The 27,544-nt window shown below is 38.1% G+C and overlaps 1 protein-coding gene across 7 annotated transcripts in view; it reads left to right on the top strand.

Moving 5' to 3' along the window:
• SYNJ1 (synaptojanin 1) overlaps positions 1-27,544 on the top strand; it is a 91,125-nt gene that overhangs the window by 38,250 nt on the left and 25,331 nt on the right. For 4 of the 7 annotated variants that reach the window (XM_047099791.1, XM_047099792.1, XM_047099787.1 and 1 more), the window contains exons 9-21: positions 963-1,132; positions 2,187-2,268; positions 4,997-5,149; positions 7,666-7,831; positions 10,310-10,333; positions 13,010-13,201; positions 15,133-15,217; positions 19,779-19,919; positions 20,196-20,388; positions 20,666-20,824; positions 21,995-22,151; positions 23,021-23,138; positions 23,239-23,454. In XM_047099791.1, coding sequence (XP_046955747.1) covers positions 963-1,132; positions 2,187-2,268; positions 4,997-5,149; positions 7,666-7,831; positions 10,310-10,333; positions 13,010-13,201; positions 15,133-15,217; positions 19,779-19,919; positions 20,196-20,388; positions 20,666-20,824; positions 21,995-22,151; positions 23,021-23,138; positions 23,239-23,454 — 1,856 coding nt within the window. The remainder of the gene's footprint in view (positions 1-962; positions 1,133-2,186; positions 2,269-4,996; positions 5,150-7,665; positions 7,832-10,309; positions 10,334-13,009; positions 13,202-15,132; positions 15,218-19,778; positions 19,920-20,195; positions 20,389-20,665; positions 20,825-21,994; positions 22,152-23,020; positions 23,139-23,238; positions 23,455-27,544) is intronic. The other 3 variants (XM_047099788.1, XM_047099786.1, XM_047099790.1) reach the window with 2 other exon arrangements.

Genomic DNA, 27,544 nt, shown 5'->3' with positions numbered 1-27,544 from the left:
TTAGGATTAGGGAAAGCTTCCAAAGCAGTTGACTCTGTTTTCTGAAATGTTACTTATTTATCTTGTGGAAAAGCAGAAGAATGTCTTCCCCTCTGAAAAGTGTTCATCTGTCACTGGTAAAAAGACACCGGACGGTTTCCTTCTCCATCCACGCATTGCCTCTGCCTGTTTCCTAGAAACCATAGTCATGGCTTGAAACCTATGATACGGTGAATACTGCACGTAAGACCATCCCTTCTCGTATCGATGAGAGAAAGCTCGAGAACTGCGAGTAAAGATGAACCCAAATGATATATGCCCAACTTCTAAAGAAAAAGTATTCTTCATCAATGCTTATTATTAAAGCAACAATGAATTAATAGCAGTGATGGTGTTCCATAAGATGATAAGCCTAAATTAAACAAAACAGAGAACATTTTCTGAAGTTCAGTCTAATGAAGTCCAGAAAGTAACTTGTTTGACTGTTTTGTGTGATGCTTGTGAAATAAATATTGTTAATAAACAGATTATGCTTTAGAGAATGACTTTTAAAACATTTCAGTGTGAGTATAAAAACGTGAATTTTTTGGTTCTTAATAGGTTCTGTCTTAAATCAGTTACTTTATTTTGAGATTCTGTAACAGGTACAGTTATTAAATGTGTAAAAAATGAAGCATTGGTGGTTAGAAATAATTTTAATTTTCTGAACCAGATGAGAACATTATTTAAGTTCTCTGATGTTAATTATGTCACCTGATCTCTCTGGGACAGTATGCGAGGTTTCACGAAAAAGATGTTATTGGATACCATCAAGTAATTTTCCATTTTACTGCCAGTGTCAACCAGAGCTTTGTGTGAGATCAGTGAGATTTCACGGGACCATGCTGAGGTTTAAATTTAAAATGCAAGGTTCCATTCTAACATTACTTGATAAGATCATATTTAGTTAACATTTAGATGAGTATTTGCCTTTTTACTTTCAGAGTCATTTGAAAGCTTCTGAACATGCTGCTGACATCCAGATGGTGAATTTTGACTATCATCAAATGGTTAAAGGAGGAAAGGCAGAAAAATTACATAGTGTTCTTAAACCTCAAGTCCAAAAGTTTGTAGATTATGGATTTTTTTATTTCAATGGAAGTGAAGTTCAAAGGTTTGACTGCTGTTTCTCTTTTCTTTGAGTTGGAACTTTGCTATATTTTAAAAATTATTCTTAACGCAGAACTCTTGAATTACTTTTTTTTATATCAAAGTTTATAATTAAGTAAAATATCTTTATTATACTTGATTTTAGGCTTGTTTTTCTTTCTTTAGAACTGAATAGGTAATAATAATACCTTCTATTATTGGGCACATCTAATGAGCCAGGCAGTATACTCAGTCTGTACATGTATCTGTAACAGCAGTCGTAGGAAGAAGTTCTATTGTCCCCATTTTCGTTTGGGGAGATTGAGGCATAGGCTCTAATTTGCCCCAGATCGCATAGCTAAAAAGTGTTAGAGCGAGGATTTACCTGGCTCCAGCTCTCATGCTGTTATCTAGGAGACTATTCTGCCTCTCTCTTAGAACTAATATTTTACTATGTCTTGACCTCAGTAAGGACTATTGTATGCAAATAGAAGTAAAAGACATTGCTTATTGTCTGCTTTAGCACAATTTCAGTCTTCAGCTTTTGATAATGAAGTAGGGGAGGAAAGGAAGTATTGAAAAAATGAAGTTCAGAGTATAGGATGAAGTAAACTTTAGTGAACAAAGCTCCGATTTTTAGTTTTCGACTTTGTGCGAAATTTAGTATCAATGCCATAGAATCTGTGTAGGTTGGTGGAGCTAACAGATCTTAGGTTTTTAAAATTTCTACCATATATATTTGATCATCTTTTATGTGCAAAGAGCCCTGCGGTTATAAATCTGAATGTATGTTTAGCCCCTGACTACGGGCCTAATTAGAAATAAGTGGGCATGGATAAATAGATGGTGATAAAGAGTATATGACAGAATGTTTAACAGTTGTAGAATCTAGATGGTGGGTATGTGGATGTTTGCTGTAAAATTCTTTCATCTTTTTTGGATGTTTGAAAATTGTAGTAATAAAAAGGGGTAGAAAGTGGATGCCGTATTTTGGTGATCACCTTGATTTTCCTTATTTTGTTTTAGCTTTATTATTTTTGTTTCATACTAGCTGTTACACTTTACTGAATTTGTTGCAGATGCCAGAGTGGCACAGTTCGAACAAACTGCTTGGATTGTCTGGATAGAACAAATAGTGTGCAGGCATTCCTTGGCTTAGAGGTAAATAATAATAATAATAATAATAAGTTGTAATGTATGTATGTGACTTGCATCAAATGCCTCATTCAGTGCTTTTGTAATATATATGTTTCTCATTAGTTACTTTTCATAAAATGAAATTATACTTCATTAAAGGCATTTTTTTACTTCTCGTATGTTTTTAACTCCCCCCCCCCCCATTCCTTTTCATTTAAATATTTCCTTTACCTGTTCCAAACACTCTTTTCAGGTAGCTGATGTTTCCCTGTATTGTTCCTTAGCTTTCTGTTGAAAAACTGCTATGTATACTCTTCCAACAATTGCTTCTTTTGCCTTTTGGAAAGGAAAAAAATTATATATATATTGCTTATTGTCTGCTTTAGTACAATTTAAAAATTGTATACACACACACACACACACACACACATAATTTATATCGGCCTTTATTCTTCGTGTAATTTCTTCACAATTGGTGAGGATCTGTTTTCACATTCTGTGGGATTAGATTTTTGACCGTCGGTAACCCGATGCAGTTTCTACAGTGTTTTCAAATCAGTAGCTGCAAACAGGATGGATGGTTATTAGTGGGAGTGAGAGTGCATGAGATTCAGCTTCTCTAACGAAGTCTTTGTTTAAAAGTGTTTTTCTCTGCCATCTATCCATAAATTCAGTCTAATATAGACATAGTCTCCCTGTATGACAAAGCAGCAATGCTGAGCTTTCTAGGTCTTTCCTGTTATGCAGGAGCGGGGGTCATTAGGCTGTGGTGGGTCTTCATTTGGTGTCATAGGAACTTAGCATAGTTCTCAAATACTATAAAAACAGGAGTAGGAAACAACACGTTCTTATTTCCTCCGGTGAATGATCTTAAATTTGGCCAGGACATTGGCTCATTAGCTACTCTGCAGCTGGGGTTCTTTCTGTCTCAAAATGAAAGGGTAGTGTGTAGAATTCTCTGCTACAGAAGTGTAGCTACAGTTCTGTTCATGTAGCTAAATAGGTTCTACCGTTTTGCCTCTTTAAAATTCTGTCATTGAGACTTATGATTATAATTTATGTAGAAAATATGACAGAGACAAGAAAAGTGAAAGCAGACAGTTGGTCACTTGACATTAATCGCATGGCTTGGGTTTGTTTTGAGTTGTGTTTTTAAGTGGCTGAATACGTTTCTTTAGATTCTGAGAGTGAACTTATGGAAATGTTTGAAAGTCTTTACTTGAAGTATAACAAGTGTTAGTTCTCAGAATCTGACTTAGCCAGCTATCCACTGTTGGTAGTTAGGTGTGAGAGAGCTCCCTCATATGTAGCAATTGGTTGACTGTTTACAAAATGTACTGCTAAAGTAGGCAAAGCCGAACCAGGGCGAAGACTAGTTTTGCCAAATTCCTTGAAAAGAGGGAACTATAAATGATAAAATAAGTCCTAGGGGCTAATTTTGGTTTATTCTTCATGCAAGCCAAGAGCACCTCTGGTGCAAATCTCCAGGTAATCAAATGAACCTAGTTTAGTGTTTATATTATTTTAGTTTTTGATCCCTCTCTAAATATGGATAATCAGGGGCGCCTGGGTGGCGCAGTCGGTTAAGCGTCCGACTTCAGCCAGGTCACGATCTCGCGGTCCGTGAGTTCGAGCCCCGCGTCAGGCTCTGGGCTGATGGCTCAGAGCCTGGAGCCTGTTTCCGATTCTGTGTCTCCCTCTCTCTCTGCCCCTCCCCCGTTCATGCTCTGTCTCTCTCTGTCCCAAAAATAAACATTGAAAAAAAAAAATTTAAATATGGATAATCATAATACTTGCAGATAAAACACAAATGGCAAGGAATTAAGTAAAAATGCAAGGCATAGAATATGACTGGCTTCCAAATAAGACAAATAGACTGCGTAAGGACTATACCTTGCTCTGACTGCCAAATTTCAAAGCCAAAGTTCAGTCAGAGTAAAAACCAGTGACTCTTCCAGAGACATTTATTATTATCCATAAAGGAATTGGGGCAGCCTGAAGACCTTGCATTCTTGCAATATACATTGTATATTGTAATATTGTAATATACATTGTACATACAATGTATATACAATATACATTGTAATATACATTACCAATATAGATTTTATACATGAAAAACTGCCATGACTTTATTCAGAAACAGGACTAATTTATTTGTTTTTGTGACAGTTCAGGAGCAACTCTACTTTTCTCATAATCTCTTGATTTTAATTACCCACACGTGTAGTACCCAATCAAAAAATTAAATTAATTCCCTCTATATTTAAATAACCTAGCCAGATTTTTTTCCCTGTGCTTTATTGCATGCTGTTGAATAAAAGTGAACAATCAGTCCATCTCTCACACTTCTGTACATTGTGACAGCCTCCTTTTCAAGGTAAGATAAGTACAAGAATAAAAACTCAATAATCAAGCCCTAAAGGTACTGGGCTCATATAAGTGTGGCATTTTACAGAGACATTTTACAGAGGCATTTACAGAGACATTTTAATAAGGTTAATTTCATCATTTAACCAGAAAGAAGTTGTTAATTACTACAAGGGAATATTAAGACACTTGTAAGATTCAGTGACAAACTGAAATGGTGGGACAGAACACAGTTAGTCTCGTAAATTGGTAGGTTTTCAAAATCCAGTCCCACATGGCCCTATAAAATGCAAACTTTGGTTTGAGCCTTGTCGTTCTTGAAAAGTCTCATCACAGTTAATGTATTAACATACTTACAGAAGTTTCTCTTTTGCTGTTTTAGATGCTAGCTAAACAATTGGAAGCTCTTGGCTTAGCCGAAAAGCCTCAGCTGGTGACTCGCTTTCTGGAAGTTTTCCGGTCAATGTGGTCCGTGAATGGTGATTCGATCAGTAAGATATACGCGGGCACTGGAGCCCTCGAAGGAAAGGCGAAGGTAGAGCTAGGTTTCTCCTGACATGACGAAAGAGCCTCATTTTCCTTTCAATGACACTTTTAAATGGTCTCTTTTTAAATTAACAGTTGGGCTTTTATAGGTATCTGCTTCCAGTTCTGTTTTATTATCCTTCCGTGTCCTCTCCTTCTGTAGCAGATACTAATGATTGGGTAGAAGAGAGTAACGTCCCTCAGCTTGAGGGGTCTTACGTATGACGTAGTCATTTGGTGATAATCCGTTAGGCCTACATATGTATTGCTTACATTTTTTTTCATGATTTCTCCTTACGTATCTGTTTCACTTTTTATGTTGTTTGTTTTGATTATAAAATTTTTAAAAGTCCTAGTCCTCCTAATAAGGGGTCCTCTGTCATTTGGCTTTGTGTTCCCAGCACTTGATATAGTGCCTACCATTTAATAGGATTGTGACAAATACTGGTGGGATGAATAAATCGGTGGACGATTTATGCCACACTTACTATGAGCCCAGTACCTTTAGGGCTTGATTATTGAGTTTTCATTCTTGTACTTATCTTACCTTGAAAAGGAGGCTGTCACAATGTACAGAAGTGTGCGAGATGGGCTTCCTCATAATTCTGTGCCTCCTCATTGCTTTTTAATATCTGGCATTATCAATAGACTGCTTCCTACTCTAGTGTTTGGCACTTATTAAGAGACTTTGGAAACACACTCGAGATACTTTTCATTATTTTATATACTTAAATAGTGACTTTTTAAGGCTCCTGTTTTCAGTTGGATTTTATTAACATTTTAAGTCTCTACAATTCTTCAGATTACCTCAGGAATAGAAAATAAGGGCATTTGCCATTTTTATAATTCTGCCACCCCTACAGTACAGCAGCTGAAATTCTTTGAAGACCACTCATCATCTCTAAGTCTTTTTTTCCAAACCTTCCTCCTCTTCTGCATCTCCTAAAATGCCATGTCTGTCTCTGTTCAGTTATTGGCCTTACCTGTCACAAATGATTTTGTTGACATTGACAAAGATTTACTTCTTAAATGGTCCCTCTTTTTGAAAACCTGAAATTGTTAAACCTCCTTTAGTACTCCTTTAAAAAAGAGAATATAATTCTTACTGTTAAAACTCGATTCTCTACAAGAGCTGCTTAAAATATTCTTTAATGCTCTTCCTTTTTGTTTCTGCAGCAGCCAAGACAGTATGTATACAGAGGTTATGTATATTTTCAGTGGTCATGTGTCTCTAACTAATAGATGCGAATTCTCATGTATTAAATATACTAGTCTGAACTGAACTAAAATCTAACATCTGAACTGCTCTTTCTTTTCCTTTCTCTGGGTTCCTTTTGGTTAATTGCCTGATAATGTGAATGGTGAGTGTCTTTTCAAATACTGTCATTTGTATGTGTCATCACATGGAAGAAAATAACATTTTAATTTTCAAATTACTGTCACTTCTATAAGGGATGAAAATTACATATTGCAAATGAAAGGGTTTTTTTTAAAGGCCAGAGTTTGGTGTTTTGTTTTGTTTTTTCAACAGTCACCCAAATCTGTAAGATCAAAAGAAATCTTCATGGTAACTAACATGCCTAAGTAAACTATATGTTCATTAAAAGTTACGATCAGGAAATGCAGGCTTCCGGTTATGGGAATACGTCACAGGAATGAAAGGCACAGCATAGGGAATATAGTCAATCGTATTGCAGTAGTGTAGTGTTGCGTGGTGACAGATGGTTAGCTACACTGGTGGTGAGCACAGCTCAATTTATAGAGTTATCTTAATCACTGTGGTGTGCGACACAAACTAACGTAACGTTGTGTGTCAGCGATACTAAAAAAGAAGTTATAATCAACTCACTGGAGGAATTGGCCTGAGTTTATTATTTTTATGATTTGTATTTACATCGGCAATAAAATGAGCTAAGATATACGAACTGTAGTTCACATTTAGTATTTATTTATGAACTATAATTATAAATTTCTTTTTAGGCCAACCCTTCATTCTTAGGTTCAGTTTTAGTTTTAACTACTAGTATAAGTTATTGAGGAGCGATTCCAGTCTTATTTTTCTACACGTTATTTTTCTACTGTCGAAGTACTTGGAAGTTTTTCTAAGAGCATGTGAGTGGACCGCATCCTCCTTGATCTCCCCTGCGGCCCCCCCACCCCCAGTCCCATCCTTAGTGCTATAGGTTACAATGTAGGAAGTAATTTTCTTGTTTTAAGTAAGTACATGTCACTTCATTTCCCTTCTAGTAAGCAACGTTAGACATTTACTGCTCTTGATGTCATTAGTGAATGCGTTTGTGGTACTGAGCTTTTTCCACGTTTTTGTGCAGAACTGTTATCCAGAAGGAAAAGAAACAAAGGCATCTTGAGCCATTTTGATATGATGATTTGATACTCAAAGTAGAATGATTAGGTCCTTTTTATTGCAGTGAGGTCAGATAAAACTGATTTAAACTTTCAAAATGCCTACTGAATAAAATCAACAATATTTGGAACAAAAATCCATGCTCTTTTCTTCCCCAACAGGCTGGAAAGTTAAAAGATGGTGCTCGTTCTGTTACTAGAACGATTCAGAATAACTTCTTTGACAGCTCCAAGCAAGAGGCCATAGATGTTTTACTACTGGGAAATACTCTAAATAGTGACTTAGCTGACAAAGCTCGAGCACTTTTAACTACCGGAAGTTTGCGCGGTATGCGTACTTTGTATTTTGATTACTTTATGTTATTTATATCCCTTCTAATAGTCCAAGGAGTAACTGTAAATTTATTTACATAAACATTTTTTAGATCAAGTTGATTAAAACAGTTTGTGGAGGAATTTCCATCGATGTAATTTTTAAAAATTGCATTCTCTAAAGGAAGTTCATCTCTTTGGAAATGTTTTTATCATCAGTGGTATTACTAAGCTGTAAAATGAGGCCCATGCAAGGCAGGATTTCATAGAATATTCAGCTAGTGCTTTGAATAGAGCATTCACTACCTAGTTATGTAGACAACAGTTGCTTTATTCAGAAAAACAGTGCCTGTATTAGTGATTTTGCTAATTTCCAACCCCAAATTTCTATAACTTGGTCTTCCCTTACCTTGCTATTGTTTGAATGAGCATTAAATCATATTAGATAATAATTTAGAATATTGCTTATTTTTAGACACTATTTAATATGAGACATAAATATATGGCTTTCAAGGTGGCTTTTTAACTTTCTCTGAGTCTTTTATTAAAATCCAAAGAAGTTGAGCTCCTGTCAGTGTGTGTGTATTTAGCATCATCATGGGAAAACTCAACATGCACTGTAGAACTTAATGAATTGACTTCCTTAATTCCGTATTTTTTCTGTCTTCACTTTTTTTTTTTAGCACTCTGAACATTTTTACTTCTGTTATCCCCAACCAAACCTTACAGTTTCCCTGTGCGTGTTAAGAGAAATTGTTCCTCATCAAATAATGTATTCTTGGATAATTACTTGGTCAACTAGGTTATCGTGGATTCTTTCAGAATTGTGCATGGTGCTGTGGGTAGTTGGGTACAGTTGGCTCCTCGGGGATCTAGGCCCCGGGGACTGAGGCCTACTAGAGCTCTAAAAAAACAAAGTCTGATCTTAGCTACCACTTTTAACTTCAGGCTTTCTTCCTGGCTCCCAGCACTAGAGACTTGGCTGATTTGCATCTTGCCACTTCCTTCCACCTATGCCTTCTTTGATATGGAGGCATTGCTAAGCAACAGTTGAAAGTAAGCAACTGAAGGAAAGAAAAGGAGAAGCGAGGAGCTTAAGAATTCCCAAACCTGATTATCAGTTTTTTTAGTTGCCTGCACATGTTACTGTGTGTCAAAAGCGCCTAAAAAAAAGTACAGTCAGTTCTGCTCTAATGCTTGTTCTGAGAATGGGAATTTGTTCCACCGTGGACGCTCTGTTAGGGAACATTTTGAGCATAATGCCAGTTCTGCATTCCTTTATGCATGGTCTCACCCGGCAAAACTGAGACGGGTAGAAATACACAAAACACGCACACACATGTGCATACACTTCAAACCTTTCTCTGCTTCCATTCACCAGATGTGTTATGAGACAGACCCGTTCACACCTGGTGTTACAAATTTCCATCCCAATTCCAGAAGACCCTTCTTCCATCATTCACAACTACAGTTGACCCTGGAACAACACAGGGGCAGGGACACTCACCACCCCCCCCACAGTCAAAAATCCATGTATAGCTTCTAATTCCTCAAAAACTTACCTACCAATAACCTGTAGACCAGAAGACTTACATAAACAGTTGATTAACACATAATTTGTATGTTATGTGTATTATGTACTGTAATCTTACAGTCAAGTAAAGTGTTAAGGAAGAGAAAATATGTTTGGAGTACTGTATTTACCAAAAAGGAATTCACGTATAAGGGGCCTGTGCAGTTCAAACCCGTGTGTTCAAAGGGTCGGCTTACTTGTCAGCTGCCATTCTCCTCATGCCCACTTCTACAAGCAAACTTCAGGTCTTTTTCATGACGAAGTGCCATATTTAAGGAGTATTCAGACACCTCAAGCCATTTAACATCTGAAACCGTACTACTGTTTTTACTAGGGTCCCATCTGTTTTGGAGTGTCACTGCTAAAATTTGGGAGTGTTGTCCCCTAACCCCATTTTCCCCATAAGCTCTGTGGCTATGGGAATCTGTACGGTTTTGCACTGCATGGTGATTTTTGTGGAATGTGTATGTTTTGTTACAACTGAACTGATTGTACTTAATCAGCCGAGTCCCAGAAAGAATACTAGAAGATGTATATTAGGGTCCTCATGTGTTCAATACCCTCTAACCCCTTGGGTTTCTAGATTCATATTCTCTCTCACACGTATGTGGGTGCACACACACACACACACACACACACACACAGGAGCAGCTTGAAAAACAGGCCAAGGACCTCCTGATTGTGACACTCTGGACATCACTGAGTCACGGTAGGATTTTTCATAGATGCAGAGGGTTTGCATCAGGTATTGTCACTTATTTTTAATCTCTGGTGTCTTATAGCCCTCAGAAAAAATAATCAAATTGTTGTAAAAGAAAAAAACGAGGCCATCTTAGAATGTATTGTCATAACACTCTAGATTTTAATTGTAACTTGTTGTTTTACTAATGATTCTTTGTTTTCTTCTTGATGCATCCATAGTTTCTGAACAGACATTACAGTCAGGTACAGTATAGAAAACCAATCTGTAAATAAAAGCAAATTTGTCTTTATTTTTCTGAAGTTGATATTGTAAATCGACAAAGCCGTATACATGGAAACTTTCTCTTATTTTGCCCTCAGTTTCTCATCGGATAAATTAATACCTTGTTTGAATCTGAGAAAAAAATGTTTAAGTTTGAGAAAACAAAGTACTTCGTTTAGGAGAAAATACATAATGCTGCCTGTCTTCTTCTAGTAAATGCTTAATTCTAATTAAATATAGCTCATCCAGTTTTAATTTCACCTTTATATTTCAATGAACACACATTGTTAGTATTATACCTTACTTTTACTAGGTTAATGGTAAAAACCCCAGTGTGACTATTTTGGATTAATTTCAGAGTACTAACTGTGATATCTATCAGCAGTGTTTCTCACACATAGTATTTGAAAAACAATGACTTATTTTTTCATACTGTAGATGAAATATTTTCTGTAACTGTAAGACATGCACTAAAATGTGATCTGAACTCTTTTAAAAAGCGTCAAAATTGGTAACAAAGTTAGAGTAAGTGATTCGGACCTAAAGATCGTTATTTTTCTTGCCTTTCCTATTCGTAAGAATCCTATGCCTTCATTTTCTGGACAAGGTTTATGAACTTGTCCGTAAACACGGACATGTGGCAAAAGGAACAAAAACGGCCCAACGGCAAAATTTCTTGCCAGAAATTTATCCGAAAAAGACATCTTTTCTTCCTTTTACTGAAGATTTGGTATCTTAAGATTTGTTTTGCTTAGTTACTGTTCTGAACGTTTTGAGAAACTATTGGTTATTTTTGTGAGAAGTTTGGAAGAGGAGGGTACTTGGATGTATTTTGAGTTATGTAATGAAATCCATTTTCTGAAACGATATGGCATTTGGGAATGGACATCTGTTTGAACGCGGGCTCATTTCTGCACATTGAGGTGCCAACCAGTTAAGAATAAGCTAGAAAATTTTTACAACTTTTTATTCCATTTATAAACTGATCTGACTTAATTCACACAACATGGCCGCATGTTTTCACACAATTCATTATTTGTCTTGCTGAGTATTTTAGGCTGTTAAATCACGATAGAACTTGTATTTTGATAAAGAGTGGATCACAGAGGCTGTTTTCATAGTAGGAACAGTGGCAGTGATTTCATTTACAAAGACCATGTCATGGAGAATGATGCCTTAGGTACGGCCAGCTTCCAGTTAACCGCACCAACAGACCAGAACAAACCATGTGCTTTCATTACCACCTGACACCTTATACGAGTAGTCACATCAAATAGGAAGAGGGCTACAAATCTGCGTGTCTGCTCCTGGGAACAGCAGGCATGACCTTATCCACATCAGCAGTTCCCTCAGGAGATTCACGGGTCACACTGTTTTCCTTGTGATACCATAATCTGCCTTTTTACTCTAATTCTCTTGTGTATCTTGGTACCCTAAAACAATAAATAATAATCAAATCGTGTATTAAAAGGTGAGAATCATTGTGATTTCCTTTTCCTCTTGCCAGTTAGTTGCCAAGTAAGTGTTTATTCTGTTTTTAGATTGAGGTCCTATTAAGGTTCTAGCCATGTTAAGTGCTGAAAATTTAATCAAAGAGAAGTGTGATTGAGAAGGAAGCTAGATGGTGGTCAAAAAGTATGCATGTAAGAGACTGAGGGTCCAAATGTATTGAGCATTCATTTAACAGTGATGTGTCGAGCACCTACTGTGTCCCAGACACTGGAGATAATGTAGTAAGCAAAAGAGACCACCATTTCTGTCCTCAGGAGCTTCCGTTCTTGAGAGGGGAGACAGACAGTTACAGGATAAGTAAATAAACACAGAGTTTGTAAATGGTGACAAATGCTATAGAGACAAATAAAACGAGGAAAGGATATGGAAGGTTAGGGACAGAATGCAAATTCTAATAAGATGGTCAGGAAAAGCCTCACTGGGAGGAGGTGAGGGAAGAAGGTCTCTGGCTTTGGAAACAGTCCATGCAGAGGCCTTGTGGGAGCAGGCTGGCATCTTAGGGAGACAGCAGGGAGTCAGCAGCTGAGCGGTGAGTGAACAGGGAAGAGGTAGCAGATGAGGGCAGAATGGCAATGTGGATTGTGTCAGGCCTTGCAGGCCATTGTTGCGGACTTCGGCTTCTGTCTGCGTGAGTTGGGAGGGATCTCATAGTGACTTCACTCTCCGACATCTCGTTATCGTCCATAATTAGTATTTTTGTCCGGGAGCCATTCCTTCTCAAACCACCTGTCAGTAGTTAGAAGCTTAAATGTAAATGTTCTTAAATCTTTTTGTTTGGAAATAAGATTTATATTTTCGCCAGCCTTCGAACTAAAGTTATACGAAAGTCAATTGCTATGTCCCTAAAAATGTATAATCTCTAGTTTTGTACATTATAAGATGATGTACCCCTTCATGGAAAAAGAACTGTTCTGCATGCTTTATGTTGCCGCAATAATTTTTACTTCGGCTGTTGTATCAAGTGCCCGTTGTTTTCAAAAATTGTCTTGGTTACTTGCATCGTGCTGGACTGTGCATGTATCTTATGCTTGTTTATGCTGCTGCTGCCAATTGTACTTGCCCTGCTTCGTTTCTCAGGTATAAAAATCGATTTCTAAAAGTGGTTTCCCACAGCTAAAACTCTGTGGTGTTTTGTTTTTGATTAGCATCTTCCAAAGTACTAAAGAGCATGTGTGAGAATTTCTACAAGTATTCAAAGCCCAAGAAAATTCGGGTATGTGTTGGAACCTGGAACGTGAATGGTGGGAAGCAGTTTCGCAGCATAGCTTTTAAGAATCAGACGCTCACCGACTGGCTTCTTGACGCGCCCAAGTTAGCTGGCATCCAGGAGTTTCAAGGTTTGCTTTTTGTAACAGGGATTCACCTAATAAATCCTGTGATTTATTAATCTATCAAACAAATGTAACACTTCATAATACGCCTTACTCTCAAAAAGAAACTTGGCTTTATAAGTATGAAGGCCAGACCTTTAAAGGTAACTACACAAGGAAGAAAAACTAGTTCTGTTTTTATTCTTTTAAACTGACACACAGCAAGCTTATTTTGTGAGTGATAATTTTTTAAACCTAATACGTTCCATTTTTCAAATCTAGTTCTCTGTTTAACTAAACAGATAAGAAATATTCAGGGTAGATTAAGAAAAATCTTTCAAAACTTGTTGTAACACGTGTTGGCACTTGATAATTTAGCGGTACTGATTTTTCCTTATAAAACCTTGGTCGTCATTCAGCCACCAAGCTCTTAACAGCCCGGACCAAGCACTGAGCTGATGATGCTTTTAAGATTTTAATTAGGATTATGAATGTGGGGCCTTCTTCTTTTTTTTAAAGTCACTTTGAATTCCTTTCTAAAATAGTACACATCTAGCATGTATCATGAATAAAAGCGAAGTGCAGGGGTACCTGGGTGACCCAGTCAGTTAAGCATCTTGACTCTTGATTTCAGCCCGGGTCATGATCTCATGGTTTGTGAGCCCACGTTGAGCTCTCCCCAGTCAGTGCTGTCTTCTGTCTCGTTCTCAAAAATAAATAAACTTAAAAAAAAAAAAGTGCATAGGAAAAAATGTGAGATGCAGATTTTCTTTTTTTAGTTATCTCTAATCAGTCACATCTCAGACCCTAAGGTTTTCCCCAGACTTTTATTGAAACGATCTTTTTCACTTACATTGAACCTACCTTGAAATTATAGTTGTTGTTGTAGTAGTGATAATATTAGAGTAGCAGCTAACACTACAGTTCTCTAAGTACTTTACATCTATTCATTTATTTCCTGTAACAGACCTACTGCACAGATACTATTATTATTCCAATTCCACAGATGAGGAAACTGAGTCACAGTAAGGGAGGCAACCTGCCCAGGCTCACGCAGCCTGGTTGGTAATGGCAAGTCAGGATTTGAACTCAGGCAGTTTGGCTCCAGCATCACTGGGTCACACTGCGGCTTGTCTGGGAATTTGGGCAAGTTGCTTAGGTTCTCCAAAGCCTCAGTGTCTTGTCTGTACTAAAGGGTAAAAATAATCTGTCTTCTAAAGTGCGTGGTAAATGAGTTGATGCATGTATAATCCTTGCACGTAATAGCAGTCAATGAATATTTTTGTTATTTTTCTCAGTCTAATACTATTTATAGGCCCTTTCTAGCTACTTCTCCTTTCTGAGTCCTTGGCCATCCAAGTCCCCCTGGGCTGCTTATCTCAAGTAGCTTCTGTTCTCTTTTCGTCCTTGTCTATTAGGAGAGAGCTAATGGCTGGAACAGAGGGGTACATCTTAACCCCTGGATCTCTTTTAATTTTCTTGGATTCTTCCACATAGGACATAGTAAAAAGGTCAAGCCTCTAGTTTTCAAATTTGAATGTGAAAATTCCTGTGTGTTACCTTTTAATTGGAGATGATTTCTCAGTCACTTTGTGCCTTTTCTGAAGAATCCCTTTACTCCCCCTTTTATTCTCTTCAGCTTTTGCAAAGTGGCTTGCTTCTCTGATGCCCATGTGCAGTTTAGCAAGAGTTCTTTCAAAACGATTTCTGAAAGGACTTAAGGATCTTCAGAAATAACAGTCTTAAAGAAGAAAACTTAGGAGGCCTGAATGGAAGCTAAATTTAAAGTAATTTTGTCCCATTCGTTGGTTTTGCCTACAATTTGAAGTTGGTTAAACATAAAACACAGAAATGGACTTTATGAGGTCTGGCATTGATCTTAGTTGGACTGGGTGGGGGCGGGTGCCGTTTGACTAAAGCTATATTTTTAACAGTTTTTCTTGGATGCTTAATTGTAGATAAAAGAAGTAAGCCAACTGATATATTCGCAATTGGTTTTGAAGAAATGGTAGAGTTGAATGCTGGAAACATTGTGAATGCAAGGTAAGCCGGTAAGGTCATTTTCTAGTTGAGGGACATGGAAGGCAGATAACTAAGTAGTTGTTACAAAGATAGATTGGGATAATATATGTAAAGGTGCTTTTTAAACTGTAAAATAGAATTCTCAACCTCTCTGGTCTTAGGATCTTTCTACACTCTTAAAAATGTTGAAAATCTTAAAGAATTTTTGTTCATGTGGGTTATATCTCTAGATAGTACATTAGAAATTTAAAAATGAAAATTTCAAAACATTTAATTCTTTAAAAAACAATAAGCCTATTACATGTTAGCATAAATAATACATTTTTTTCCTGAAAAGTAGTTATTTTCCAAAACAAAAGTGTCCTGAGAAGGTTGGCTTTGAGTGTAGTTTTGCACATCTTTTCATTTCTGGCTTAAAACAACTGAATTCTCACATCTACTTCTGTATTAGTCAGTTACAATGTGTTGTTTTGCTTGAAGTAGATGAAGAAAATCACATAAGTAACGTAGTTGGAAATGGAAAGAATTTTATAGCCTTTTGAGATTTCTTCTCTGATACTACACCAAAGCTCCACAAACAGTTCCTTAAAGGTTAGTTCAGGAATCTGGACTAACCTTATGGAATCTGAAACCATAGCAATGAACTATTTGTGCTCTATTATACAAGAATTCATTGGTCTATTTTTTTATCCTTGCATGATTTTGAAACATCATGTATTGGTCATTTTGAAAATATTAGTTCACTGAGTTATGTCGATCTTCCAAATCTTGGCACATTTCGTTATATCAATGCATGATATTGTTTGGCCTCATTACTGATCTCATCAGCAAATTCTTCAAATGTTTGGAAGCTATTAAGTTCTCAGTAGCAGGTACACATTTTCCAAAATTTTCATTTTTGCTTGAAAACTCAAATGTAATCATTGGAAATAAATACTATTGGTTGTTTCCCTTAAAAGGCAGGTTCATTTAAAAAAATGTTTGTCAGATAACCCAAGTCTGAAGAACCATAGTCTGTTTGTCATTAGTCCTTTCAAATAAAAATGGTTTTCCGTGAAAAACGGTAGCAGTTCAGCTCTCTGCTCAAACAATCAAGTGCTTCTCCAAACATCACACTTCAATATGAAGCAGAATGGGCCTTGTGCATATTTCCTGTTCATCACAGATATGACTAAGGATTGAGCTTTGATCAGATTAATGACATTTAGAAAACGATTAATAACATTTCCTGCTTCAACAGAGATATTCTTATGTGAAATGGCATTTTTTTTAACTGCAAGTACATGGCGGTAAAGACTAATGAATCATCCTAGTACAGTTGGGTGCTGGATTCATGTGAAGTCGTCCGCCATTTTACTCATTGTTACTTTTGCACCATCGTGCAAATATCCATCCACATCGTGAAGAAGGCAAAAAAAGGTCTTAGTATTATAAAGATAGTTTTGACCTCATGGGTTCGGGGGAGTCCCAGAGGTGTTCCCAGACCACACTTTGAGAACTGCTGTTCTGAAGCCTTATTACAAATGCAAATTACTTAAATGGAACTTAAAGCTTAAGTGTTTTATTTTAAGAAAGTATGCTTGCTTTTAAAGTTGAGCAATTGCCCATCTTTTGTGACATTTTAAAAAAGATTTTCAGAGTAAAATTATGAGCTGAAATAGTATGAGATAGTCATCAATCTTGCAAATGACATTTTTTTCCTTAGCTTTATTTTTTTAATTTTTTTTTAAATCTTTATTTTTGAGAGAGAGACAGCATGTGAGCAGGGAGGAGCAGAGAGAGAGAGGGAGACACAGAATCTGAAGCAGGTTCCAGGCTCTGAGCTGTCAGCACAGAGCCTGACGTGGGGCTCAAACCCACGAATTGTGAAATCACGACCCTCATGAGCCAAGGTCGGATGCTTAACCGACCGAGCCACTCAGGCGCCCCTTTCCTTAGCTTTAAGTAAATAACATTCATTCAGGGAAGTAGAAGAGAAACGCAACTGCATTCATTTTGCTGATTTGAATCTCTTTCCTGAAAATGCATATTCAGGTTTTAAAATAGAGCATACTCTTACTGTTCCTGGTACCAAATTGTTCAATTGATTATCTGTCTAGAGTTTAATCAAATTATTCCTTAGTAAACTGGTGATTATTCATTTCTTTAACCAGTATCTATTGAGCACCTACTCGAGGTGCTAAAGATACATTAATGAATAAAACAAAAATCCCTACCTTCATGAACCTTCTATTCTAGCTGAAGAGACAGACGATAAACAGTAATTGTAATATGTAAATTACCGGCATGCCTCGGAGATACTGTGGGTTCAGTTCCAGACCACTGCAGTCAAGCAGATATGGCAATAAATCTAGTCAAATGACTTTTTTGGCTTCTCCGTGCATACAAAAGTTAAGATTACCCTATACGGTAGTCTGTTAAGTGTGCAATAATAACATTACGTGTAACAGACAATGTACACATCTTAAGTAAAAGTTCTTCACTGCTAAAAAATGCTAATCATCATATGAGCTTCCGGCTGGTCATAATCATTGACCACAGATCACTGTAACAAATATAATGAAAATGAAAAAGTGTGAAACGTTATTAGAATTATCAGAATGTGACATGGAGACATGAAGTAAGCAAGTGCTGTTGGAAAAATGACACTGATAGGCCTGCTTGACACAGGGTTGCCACAGAGCCTCAATCTGTCAAAAACAGAGTTATCTGGGAAGCATAAGCAAGCGAATCACAATAAGACAAGGTATGCTTGTATGTGGTGTGATAGAAGATGGTAAATGGACCGGGAAATAAACAGAGGTAGAGGGCATCAGGCACGTGGAGTTATGGGGCTGGGGGGTGGCTTGAATGAATGATCAGGGTAGGGTTCACTAGAAGATGACCTGAGAAGTAAGCTGGATAAGGAGATGAAAAGCCATCATTCTCTTTTCAGAATCCGAGTTGCGGTGGGGGGATTCTGGTAGGTAGAGAATCCATGTGCTGGCTTTGTATTTTGGAGGTGGTATGGCAGTGTTAGATTAGATAAATGGGCGTGGTGTCATGTTCAGGCTTACCACTTATCGTGTGTGTGACCTGGAACTATGAGAGACACTCTTTGGCTCTCCTTTAGAGTTTCTTGGGGGTTCTTCGGAGGCTCAAACTTACTACACTGAAAATTTATAGACTTCAGCATTTACGCTACCTTCTTTGTATGAACTGTATTTCAGAGAAAATAGTTGAGAAAAATTCTTTATAGAGGAATTCTAACTTAACTACAAATGCCTATGGAATGCTGAAATTATAACATCAACATCATGCAACCCCTGATGAAATAATGGCAGTGATCGGTAGATGCTAAAACCTTAGAAGGATTAACGGGGGGACTTTTCATTATAAAGACTTGATTAGAGGGGCACCTGGATGGCTCAGTTGGTTAAGCGTCCGACTTCGGCTTGGGTCATGATCTCACAGTTGGTGAGTTCAGGCCCCATGTCAGGCTTTGTGCTGACACCTAGGAGCCTGGAGCCTGTTCCAGATTCTGTGTCTCCCTCTCTCTCTCTGCCCCTCCCCCATTTGCACTCTCTCTCTCTCTCAAAAATAAATAAACATTTAAAAAAAAAAAAGTTGATTAGACTGTCACAGTCTGAACAGTGGATCCAGTGTCACAGCACAGAGATTATGTACTTCTGCTTTGATGCAAGTCTGACTGCACTAACCATGAGGTTATTTTTGCCAAAACAAATAAATAAATTTAAATGAGTTTCTTAAGCTTCTGCATTAACCAGTGTAAAGTAAATACGAGAGTTAGAGGGACAAGTGAAGATACTATGAAGACACATCCGTCAAATCCAGACTGTTGAACATTTTACGGCAAATGGCCCAACTTCTTTAAAAAAATAAATAGTATTTGAAAGGGGATGAGGTGGGGAGGGTTGAGGGACTATTAAAGATTCAAGAGATATAACAAGCAAATGCAATGTGTGGGCCCTATATGGATCCTCTTTTAAAGAAATCAACCACGAGAAGACATTTTTTTAGATAATTAGGGAAATTTAAATACGAACTGATAGTGTTAAGGAATTGTGTGATGATGGCATCGTGATTATGTGAAAATAAAAATGCCCATTACTTTAGATGATGTGTAGTGAAGTATGTATGGGTGAAATGGCGTGTGTCTTGGGATTTGGTTTAACATATTCCAGGTTCACGCATGCGCGCGCGCGTACACAAAGTGGGGGAGGAGGTTGGAAGAAAAAAATGGCAAAATGTTGATAATTGTTGAAGCTAGGTAATAGAGGAAAAAGTACAGCTTGAGATTACTCAAATGGTGAGCAGTCGTTTCATAAGTAAGCTCAGGTTTTCTTTGTGAAAGAGTAATAGACTTGGAAGTGTGGCGATCTTTTGACTAAATCTCAGGTTTTTCTATTTAAAGGAAACAAAAACAGCTTACATAAAGATGTCATTGTTGGTGTGGATTTCGGGACTGTTGGTAGAATTACTGAATTTGGGTATATAAAGATGTAATTGACAGTTGTCTTGTAAAATAGGCTATTTTGTCCATATCTTTTAAAAAGATTCCCTTTGTAATGTTTTCTGGTAGCACAACAAACCAGAAGCTCTGGGCTGTGGAACTGCAGAAGACCATCTCCAGAGACAACAAGTATGTGCTGCTGGCTTCTGAGCAGTTGGTGGGCGTCTGCCTGTTTGTTTTTATCAGACCCCAACACGCTCCCTTCATCAGGTCAGTGAACAGGGCGCTGTGCGCAGGCTCTTTCCCACCCTCGAGTAGCCAGAAAAAGACCTGGAATGTGTGTTGCTTCAGGGAAACAGTTACTCATGCATCTTGTTCTTAAATGTGTTTTTGATGAAAGAGTCACCGGTCATTCCGTCACACCGTCTCACAGCCTTGTCCTTGAACTACAGCTGTACGTTTGTGTCCTAGACCTTCCTAATGTCTTATGCGCACAGAACTGTGTTGGCAGCTCAGATCTTGGACTCAGAGTCCTTTGTTTTAAAGGGACGTTGCGGTCGACACCGTGAAGACCGGAATGGGAGGCGCCACTGGAAACAAGGGGGCCGTTGCGATACGGATGCTGCTGCATACAACCAGCCTCTGCTTCGTCTGTAGCCACTTTGCTGCGGGCCAGTCCCAAGTCAAAGAAAGAAACGAAGATTTTGTAGAAATAGCGCGGAAGTTGAGTTTTCCAATGGTGAGCTCATACTGCTTGTTCTTGAAGATGAAGCTACAAAGTGCACTTTAACTTGCTCCAAATTCTCTGTCAGCTTTTGAAAATTTAAGATACTTCTTAGAAACTTCAACGATTTTCACCTAAATAGATGCTTCATGTGTTCTTAGTCTGGGGTCAGATAAACAGGGCCTCGCCGGCGGGGGCGGGGGAGCGGCGAGCGTATCTGAGGCAAAGAAATAGTGGTAAAACATGTTTCATATTGACCGTTTAGATCTAAAATGCTTCTCCTTGCCTCCAGGGAAGGATGCTGTTTTCCCACGACTACGTATTTTGGTGTGGTGACTTCAACTATCGCATTGATCTCCCTAATGAAGAAGTGAAAGAGCTCATAAGACAGCAAAATTGGGATTCTCTTATAGCAGGAGATCAGCTTATCAATCAGAAAAATGCTGGACAGGTATACACATACTTAAGATACTTGCGTTGAGAAGAAGGGGATCTTTTGTTATGAAACATGCTTTCCTTAATCACAGTGTTGCCTTTTTTAAAATCCCTTGGAGTCTATGCTTAACTACATATCTCTAGTTTAATAGATATAGAATTACCTTTCCTTAAAGACAGAAAAGAAAAAAGGAAGATTCATAATAACTCCCAAGAGGAAAAATATATTAAGTCTCTGTAAGACTCACTTTTTTTTTTTTAATGTTTATTTATTTTTGAGAGAGAGAGATGAGATAGAGTGCAAGCAGGGGAGGTGTACGAAGAGAGGAAGACACAGAATCTGAAGCAGACCCAGAGCTGTTGGCACAGAGCCTGACGTGGGGCTCGAACTCAGGAACTGCAAGATCATGACCTGAGGTGAAGTCAGACGCTTAACCGACTGAGCCACCCAGGCGCCCCAAGACTCTCTTTCAAGTAGAAGAGAATACATTTTTGATTCTTTCTTTTTGAGTAATAGTGAATTTAGAATCTTAGTCTTCAAAGCTACTGTTTTTTTAATGTTTATTTATTTTGATAGAAAGTGAGAGAGAGAGAATGAGCAGGGGAGGGACAGAGAGAGAGGGAGACAGAATCCGAAGCAGGCTCCAGGCCCTGAGCTGTCCGCACAGAGCCCGACGTGGGGCTGGAACTCACAGACCGCAAGATCATGACTTGAGCCAAAGTCAGACGTCCAACCGACTGAACCACCCAGGCGCCCAATATTTTTTTTTAAGTAAGAGGTGATTAAGGCCACTTGATATCGTGCCTTCGTGATCATCTGACTTAAATTCTAACACTTTGGGCCCCACTTCACATTTTAGGCCTTATTGCCTCATTTGAGAATTAAGACATCAGACTATATATATGATTTCTAAAATCTGTCATAGTTTTGGTTTTTGTAGCTTAAAGGTCTGGTAGAGTTCCCTTATTCACATTTTTGTACTTTGCTTAATCAGAGGTCAAACAAGTGGCATGAACAAGTCCCAGGTTATTTTTTCTTACCATTTGTTCCATTCAGTTAGAAGTGTTCATCTGATGGACACAGATTTTGTGTGAATCTCCAGCATATAGTAGACATGTAGTGAATGGCTGCCTGAATGAAAACAGAACTTTTTTTCTAATAACTTACTTTATATGTTTATTTTAGATTTTTAGAGGATTTTTAGAAGGAAAAGTTACCTTTGCTCCAACATACAAATACGATTTGTTTTCTGACGACTATGACACCAGTGAAAAGTGCCGCACCCCTGCGTGGACAGACCGTGTCCTCTGGAGAAGAAGGAAATGGCCTTTTGATAGATCAGGTTGGGAAATGGACTTCTTCATTTATTTATTTATTTATTTTTTATTTTTTTTTTTTTTCAACGTTTATTTATTTTTGGGACAGAGAGAGAGACAGAGCATGAACGGGGGAGGGCCAGAGAGAGAGGGAGACACAGAATCAGAAACAGGCTCCAGGCTCTGAGCCATCAGCCCAGAGCCCGACGCGGGGCTCGAACTCACGCACCGCGAGATCGTGACCTGGCTGAAGTCGGACGCTTAACCGACTGCGCCACCCAGGCGCCCCATGGACTTCTTCATTTAAATGAGCTAATGCAAATTTTATGAGGAAGAAGGGGATGATATAAATATCAAGGGAGGAGGGCTGTTTTTTTTTCAACAAAGGTTTGCTAGAATAGAATAAATAAAATTTAAATATAAAACAGTTTTTAAAATATTCTCAGACTTGCTTATAATAATTTCATTTTTTAGTGTATTTTCTTTCCATATTCCATATAAAGAGAAGTGAGGAAATTTCATTTTTATGAAATTTCAATGAAAATTTCAATTGAGTGCTAATGAAGGTTTTTAATTTGAATAACCAATATGGTTTGTAAATATTATGAACTGCTACTTGTCTGTTGAATTACTTATGAAACACTATTTGGCTTTTAAGTACTCTCAGAAATAAAGCCTTATCTTAATTTTTACTAAGTAAAGCATAAAGTGATAATTCAACCAAAACACCTTTCTAACTTAAAGGTATCTGGACTTCCTGCCGATTAACAAGTGTATCAGGGATCCCAGCCTCAGACAACTGAAGCCAGTAAAGCGAAGAAGCTTGCTCCTTGCTCCCCATGATCTGTCACGCGCCTGTGGTTTTATTTTTGTTTTTGTTTCATTCTGACTGCAGCTGAAGATTTAGATCTTCTAAATGCTAGTTTTCAAGATGGAAGCAAAATCCTCTACACGTGGACTCCTGGCACTTTGCTGCACTACGGAAGAGCCGAGCTAAAGACTTCTGACCACAGGTTTAAACAGTCTTGGTATTTCTAACCGTGCTTGAAATTTACTTGAAATCCATCCTTTAGTAAACATTTCTAACACATCCATCTCCCTTTATGCCTTAAGGCCTGTCGTTGCCCTGATTGATATAGATATATTTGAAGTTGAAGCCGAAGAGAGGCAAAACATTTATAAAGAGGTGATTGCAGTTCAAGGTCCACCAGATGGGACAGTATTGGTCTCAATCAAAAGTTCTGTCCCAGAAAATAATTTTTTCGATGATGCTTTGATCGATGAGCTTCTGCAGCAGTTCACAGATTTTGGTGAAGTTATACTCATAAGGTGAGTAAAATATTTATTGTCCAAAAGCAGCTCATGACTCATAGATGTTTTCTACATTAGAAATTACCTTTCTATTGTTTGAACAGCATTTGAGTACAGTAGACCCTTGAATAATGTGGGAGTTAGGCACACTGACCGCCATGCAGTCCAAAATCCACTTAGAAGCTCTGAGTCCCCAAAGACTACCAATAGCCTACTGTTGACTGGAAGCCTTACCAATAATGGAAACCGTCAACTAACACATATCTTATGTGGTATATATCTTCTGTACTTACAATAAAGTCAGCTAGAGGAAGGACAATGGCATTATGAAGTCATAAGCAAGAAGACATACATTTACGGTACTGTACTGTGTCGAGAAAAATCCATGTATAAGGTGACCTGTGCAGTTCAAAACTGTGTTGTCTGAGGGTCAACTGTATTTTTATTTCCAAATTACAGGAAAGTCATACTATAGAAATGTTATTTCAAAGAGTTCATAGGTTTTGAAACTGAATTACGTTTATAGAGTTTAAAGCTGAATAGTGAAAGTTTTTATGAACAATTGATGAACAAAAAATATGTGCACTTTGGGACACCTGGGTGGCTTAGTCAGTTAAGCGTCTGACATCGGCTCAGGTCATGATCTCACAGTTGGTGAGTTCGAGCCCTGCATCGGGCTCCGTGCTGACAGCTCAGAGCCTGGATCCTGCTTCAAATTCTGTGTCTCCTTCTCTCTCTCTTCCCTTTCCCCATTCACACTCTGTCTCTCTGTGTCTCTCAAAACAAAAATTTTTTTTTTAAACATTTATTAATTTTTGAGACAGAGAGAGACAGAGCATGAGCAGGGGAGGGTCAGAGAAAGAGGGAGACACAGAATCCGAAACAGGCTCCAGGCTCTGAGCTGTCAGCCCAGAGCCTGATGCGGGGCTTGAACTCACAAACTGCGAGATCATGACCTGAGCCTAAGTCCGACGCTTAACTGACTGAGCCACCCATGTGCCCCTAAAAAAATTTTTTTTTAAATATGTGCACATCTAGGTGTGGTTATATATATCATACAATGTATAACAAAGCCCTATGGCAAAATGAAGCTGTGATCACTGTTTTATTTTATATATATATATCTTTTTTTCAATGTTTACTTATTTTTGAGAGAGAGAGAGAGAATGAGAATGAGAATGAGCCAGGGGTGGAACAGACAGACAGGGAGACACAGAATCAGAAGCAGGCTCCAGGCTGAGCTGTCAGCACAGAGCCCGACGCAGGGCTCAAACCCACAAACCGTGAGATCATGACCTGAGCCAATGGCGGATGCCCCACTGACTGAGCCACCCAGGCGCCCCACACTGTTTTATTTTTTTAAGGAGAGTTAGGAGTAAAGCAGAGTGACTTTTCCTCCCTTAGTTTAAGAAATTTGATGTTTTAAGTAATTTTAAGTACATTTGATTTCCAACTAACAGAGAAGGCAGCACAATCAGATCAGTCAGGAGTCATCCAGTCCAGTCTTCGTTTCTGTTACTGACTTACCCATCTGCCTTTTGCAGAACCAGATGCTTCTTCCCTTGTTTAAAAAACATGTTCTTTTCCAAGTATCCAGCAGTTCTGAAAGACTGCGTGCGTTTGAATTTCATACGGAAGGGACTTGACTCCTTTCTGTGCTTTGCATCTACTCAGTTAGGTATGTTTTGTAGATATTTGGTGGACACATCTCTGTACTGGGTGGCCTAGTCCACAGATTGAAGATAGTGTGCTTCTGTAGAGCAAGAAGCATGCGGAAGAAACCTGGAGTCCTTTCAGAGAGTAAATGAGCAGATACAGAAGAAATTGCATTTATATTTCCCTCAGATCTTCTAACAAAGATCTTACCCCAAAGCTTTAAAACAAAACAAAAAAATTTCTAAAATCCTAAGGCATTCGGAAGTATATAGTGAAATCTCCAGATTTACAGATGACAGAAAGCTTGGCCAAGTATACAAAGCCAAGTTACCAGGAGCCTGATGTGGGCAGCCTAGGAGCAGGTAAGTGTCCTTGTGAGCAAATGCAAATTATGGAACTGGGCTAGAGAGAATAAAGGGTGAAGGACTCTGAGACAGGAAAAGGACCTGTCTTTATAATTCAGTCTTGAAGCAGGGCCTCTGGGTGGCTCAGTCCTTTGAGCATCCGACTTCGGCTCAGGTCATGATCTCACGGTCTGAGTTTGAGCCCTGTGTCTGGCTCTATGCTGACAGCTGGGAGCCTGGAGCCTGCTTCGGATTCTGTGTCTTCCTCACTCTCTGCCCCTCCCCCGCTCATGCTCTGTCTCCCTCTCTGTCAAAAATCAATTAACATTAAAGAAAAAACAGTCTTGAAGGAACTTGGTGTTAAATTGGAGCCAGAAGCTTTCCCCAAAGTGCTTGTCATCTTTAGAAAAAGTATTGGTAACAAAACAAGGTATTACTCTAACATTATAAAACCATGCATGCCTCCACAGGTGGAATATTCTGGTTGTCACCCACCTTCTCAGGCAACCAAATTAGAATAGAAAAAGCAGACAATGGAAGTAAACAAGGAGAGGACTACTGTCGCCAGTAAGGCTAAATTGATCATTACCTTTTGTTCTAGAATAAGACTGTGGTTTAGGAGTGACTGAAGTCCTTTATATGTGAATAAGACATTCCCTGGAAATGTGAATAGGACAAATTTAGGTATTTATATTAATTGGGGGGAAAATCTAGAAGTTTTTACCCTAGTGGGTGAAAATAGGAAGAAAATGCAGCTTCTCAAAGACCTACATATACATATGTGTGTGTGTGTATGTATATATACATATATACATACATATATATATACACACGTATATATATATATATACACACACATGGATATTATATATACATGGATATTAAAACCAAAATCTCTTGTTAAGTTAAACATCCATAAGGAACACATTGCTAATTAAGGGTAGGATCAAGAAATTAGCACTGCCATATGACCACAAATGCTTTGGTACGACTATCAAAAAACAAACACAGTAGACCCCCCCCCCCCCATCCATGGTTTCGGTTACCTGAGGTCAGCTGTGGTCTGGAGGCAGATGACCCTCCTCCTGATGGTAGCATCAGAAGGTCACTAGTAGCCTCATGTTACATGACAGTGCCTACATCACTCACCTCACTTCATCTCATCACGCAGGCATTTTATCATCTCCCATCCTCACAAGATAAAGGGTGAGGGGACAGTACAATAAGATATTTTGAGAGAGAGACCACATTCACATAACTTTTATTACAGTATTTTGTTACGATTGTTCTATTTTATTCATGTTGTTAATTTCTCACTGTGCCTGATTTATAAGTTAAACTTTATTGTAGGTATGTAGGTAGAGGAAAAAACAGTATGGATAGGGTTTGGTACAATCTGCAGTTGCAGACATCCTTTGGGGGTCTTGGAATGTATCTTCCATGGATAAGGAAGGGGGGGGGCTATTGTAAATGTTTGGAGTCGGGGGGACTAGTGCCGCATAAGTGCAACCTTATAGTAGTGATTTTAACCTTTGGAGGAGAGATCGTCTCCATTGCCAACAGTATGAAAAAGATCCCCTTCATAGTATTTAGATAGGAAAGATGTTCTGTGTCTTTCAAATGGTGGCATCTTGCAGCTTAGTAACTTAACATGCCAAAGAAATTGAGTTACTTATCTTGGTCATATTTGGGTGATTGTAGAAATCTGTAGAAATCAGTCCTCTGATTTAAACAGGATAAAGTACTTGTTCCTATTTCTCTTTTTAGCCTCTTCCTCTTAATATCCATAAGCCATACTTTTGAATCCTAGCTTGTGTGTGCATGCACGTGCGTGTGTACGTGCACATATTTTCCCCTCATCTTTGAAAACTCTGCAGGAATTTCTGATCTTGATTTGTATAATCGGGGAGTAGTCCAATGTGTAAAATTGTTTCTATAAATAAGACTGATAATGTTTTTGTTTTACTCTTTTTTGTGCGATAACATTATTACATGTCAGTGATCGTCTTAATTCAGAACTTACTCTAATGTCCTTTTAGTTTTTTTCTTTTTGGGGGCTTCTTATTTCAAAATTGCAAACTTAGAGTCATAGCAAAGGCCATTGAAGT

Source organism: Lynx rufus, unplaced genomic scaffold, assembly GCF_022079265.1.
Source record: "Lynx rufus isolate CCGP_SWC_20201006 ecotype Redwood Valley unplaced genomic scaffold, mLynRuf1.p SCAF_5, whole genome shotgun sequence".
NCBI lineage: Eukaryota > Metazoa > Chordata > Mammalia > Carnivora > Felidae > Lynx > Lynx rufus.
Note: the sequence above shows the minus strand (reverse complement) of the source record. Positions and strands in the feature narration are given on the sequence as shown.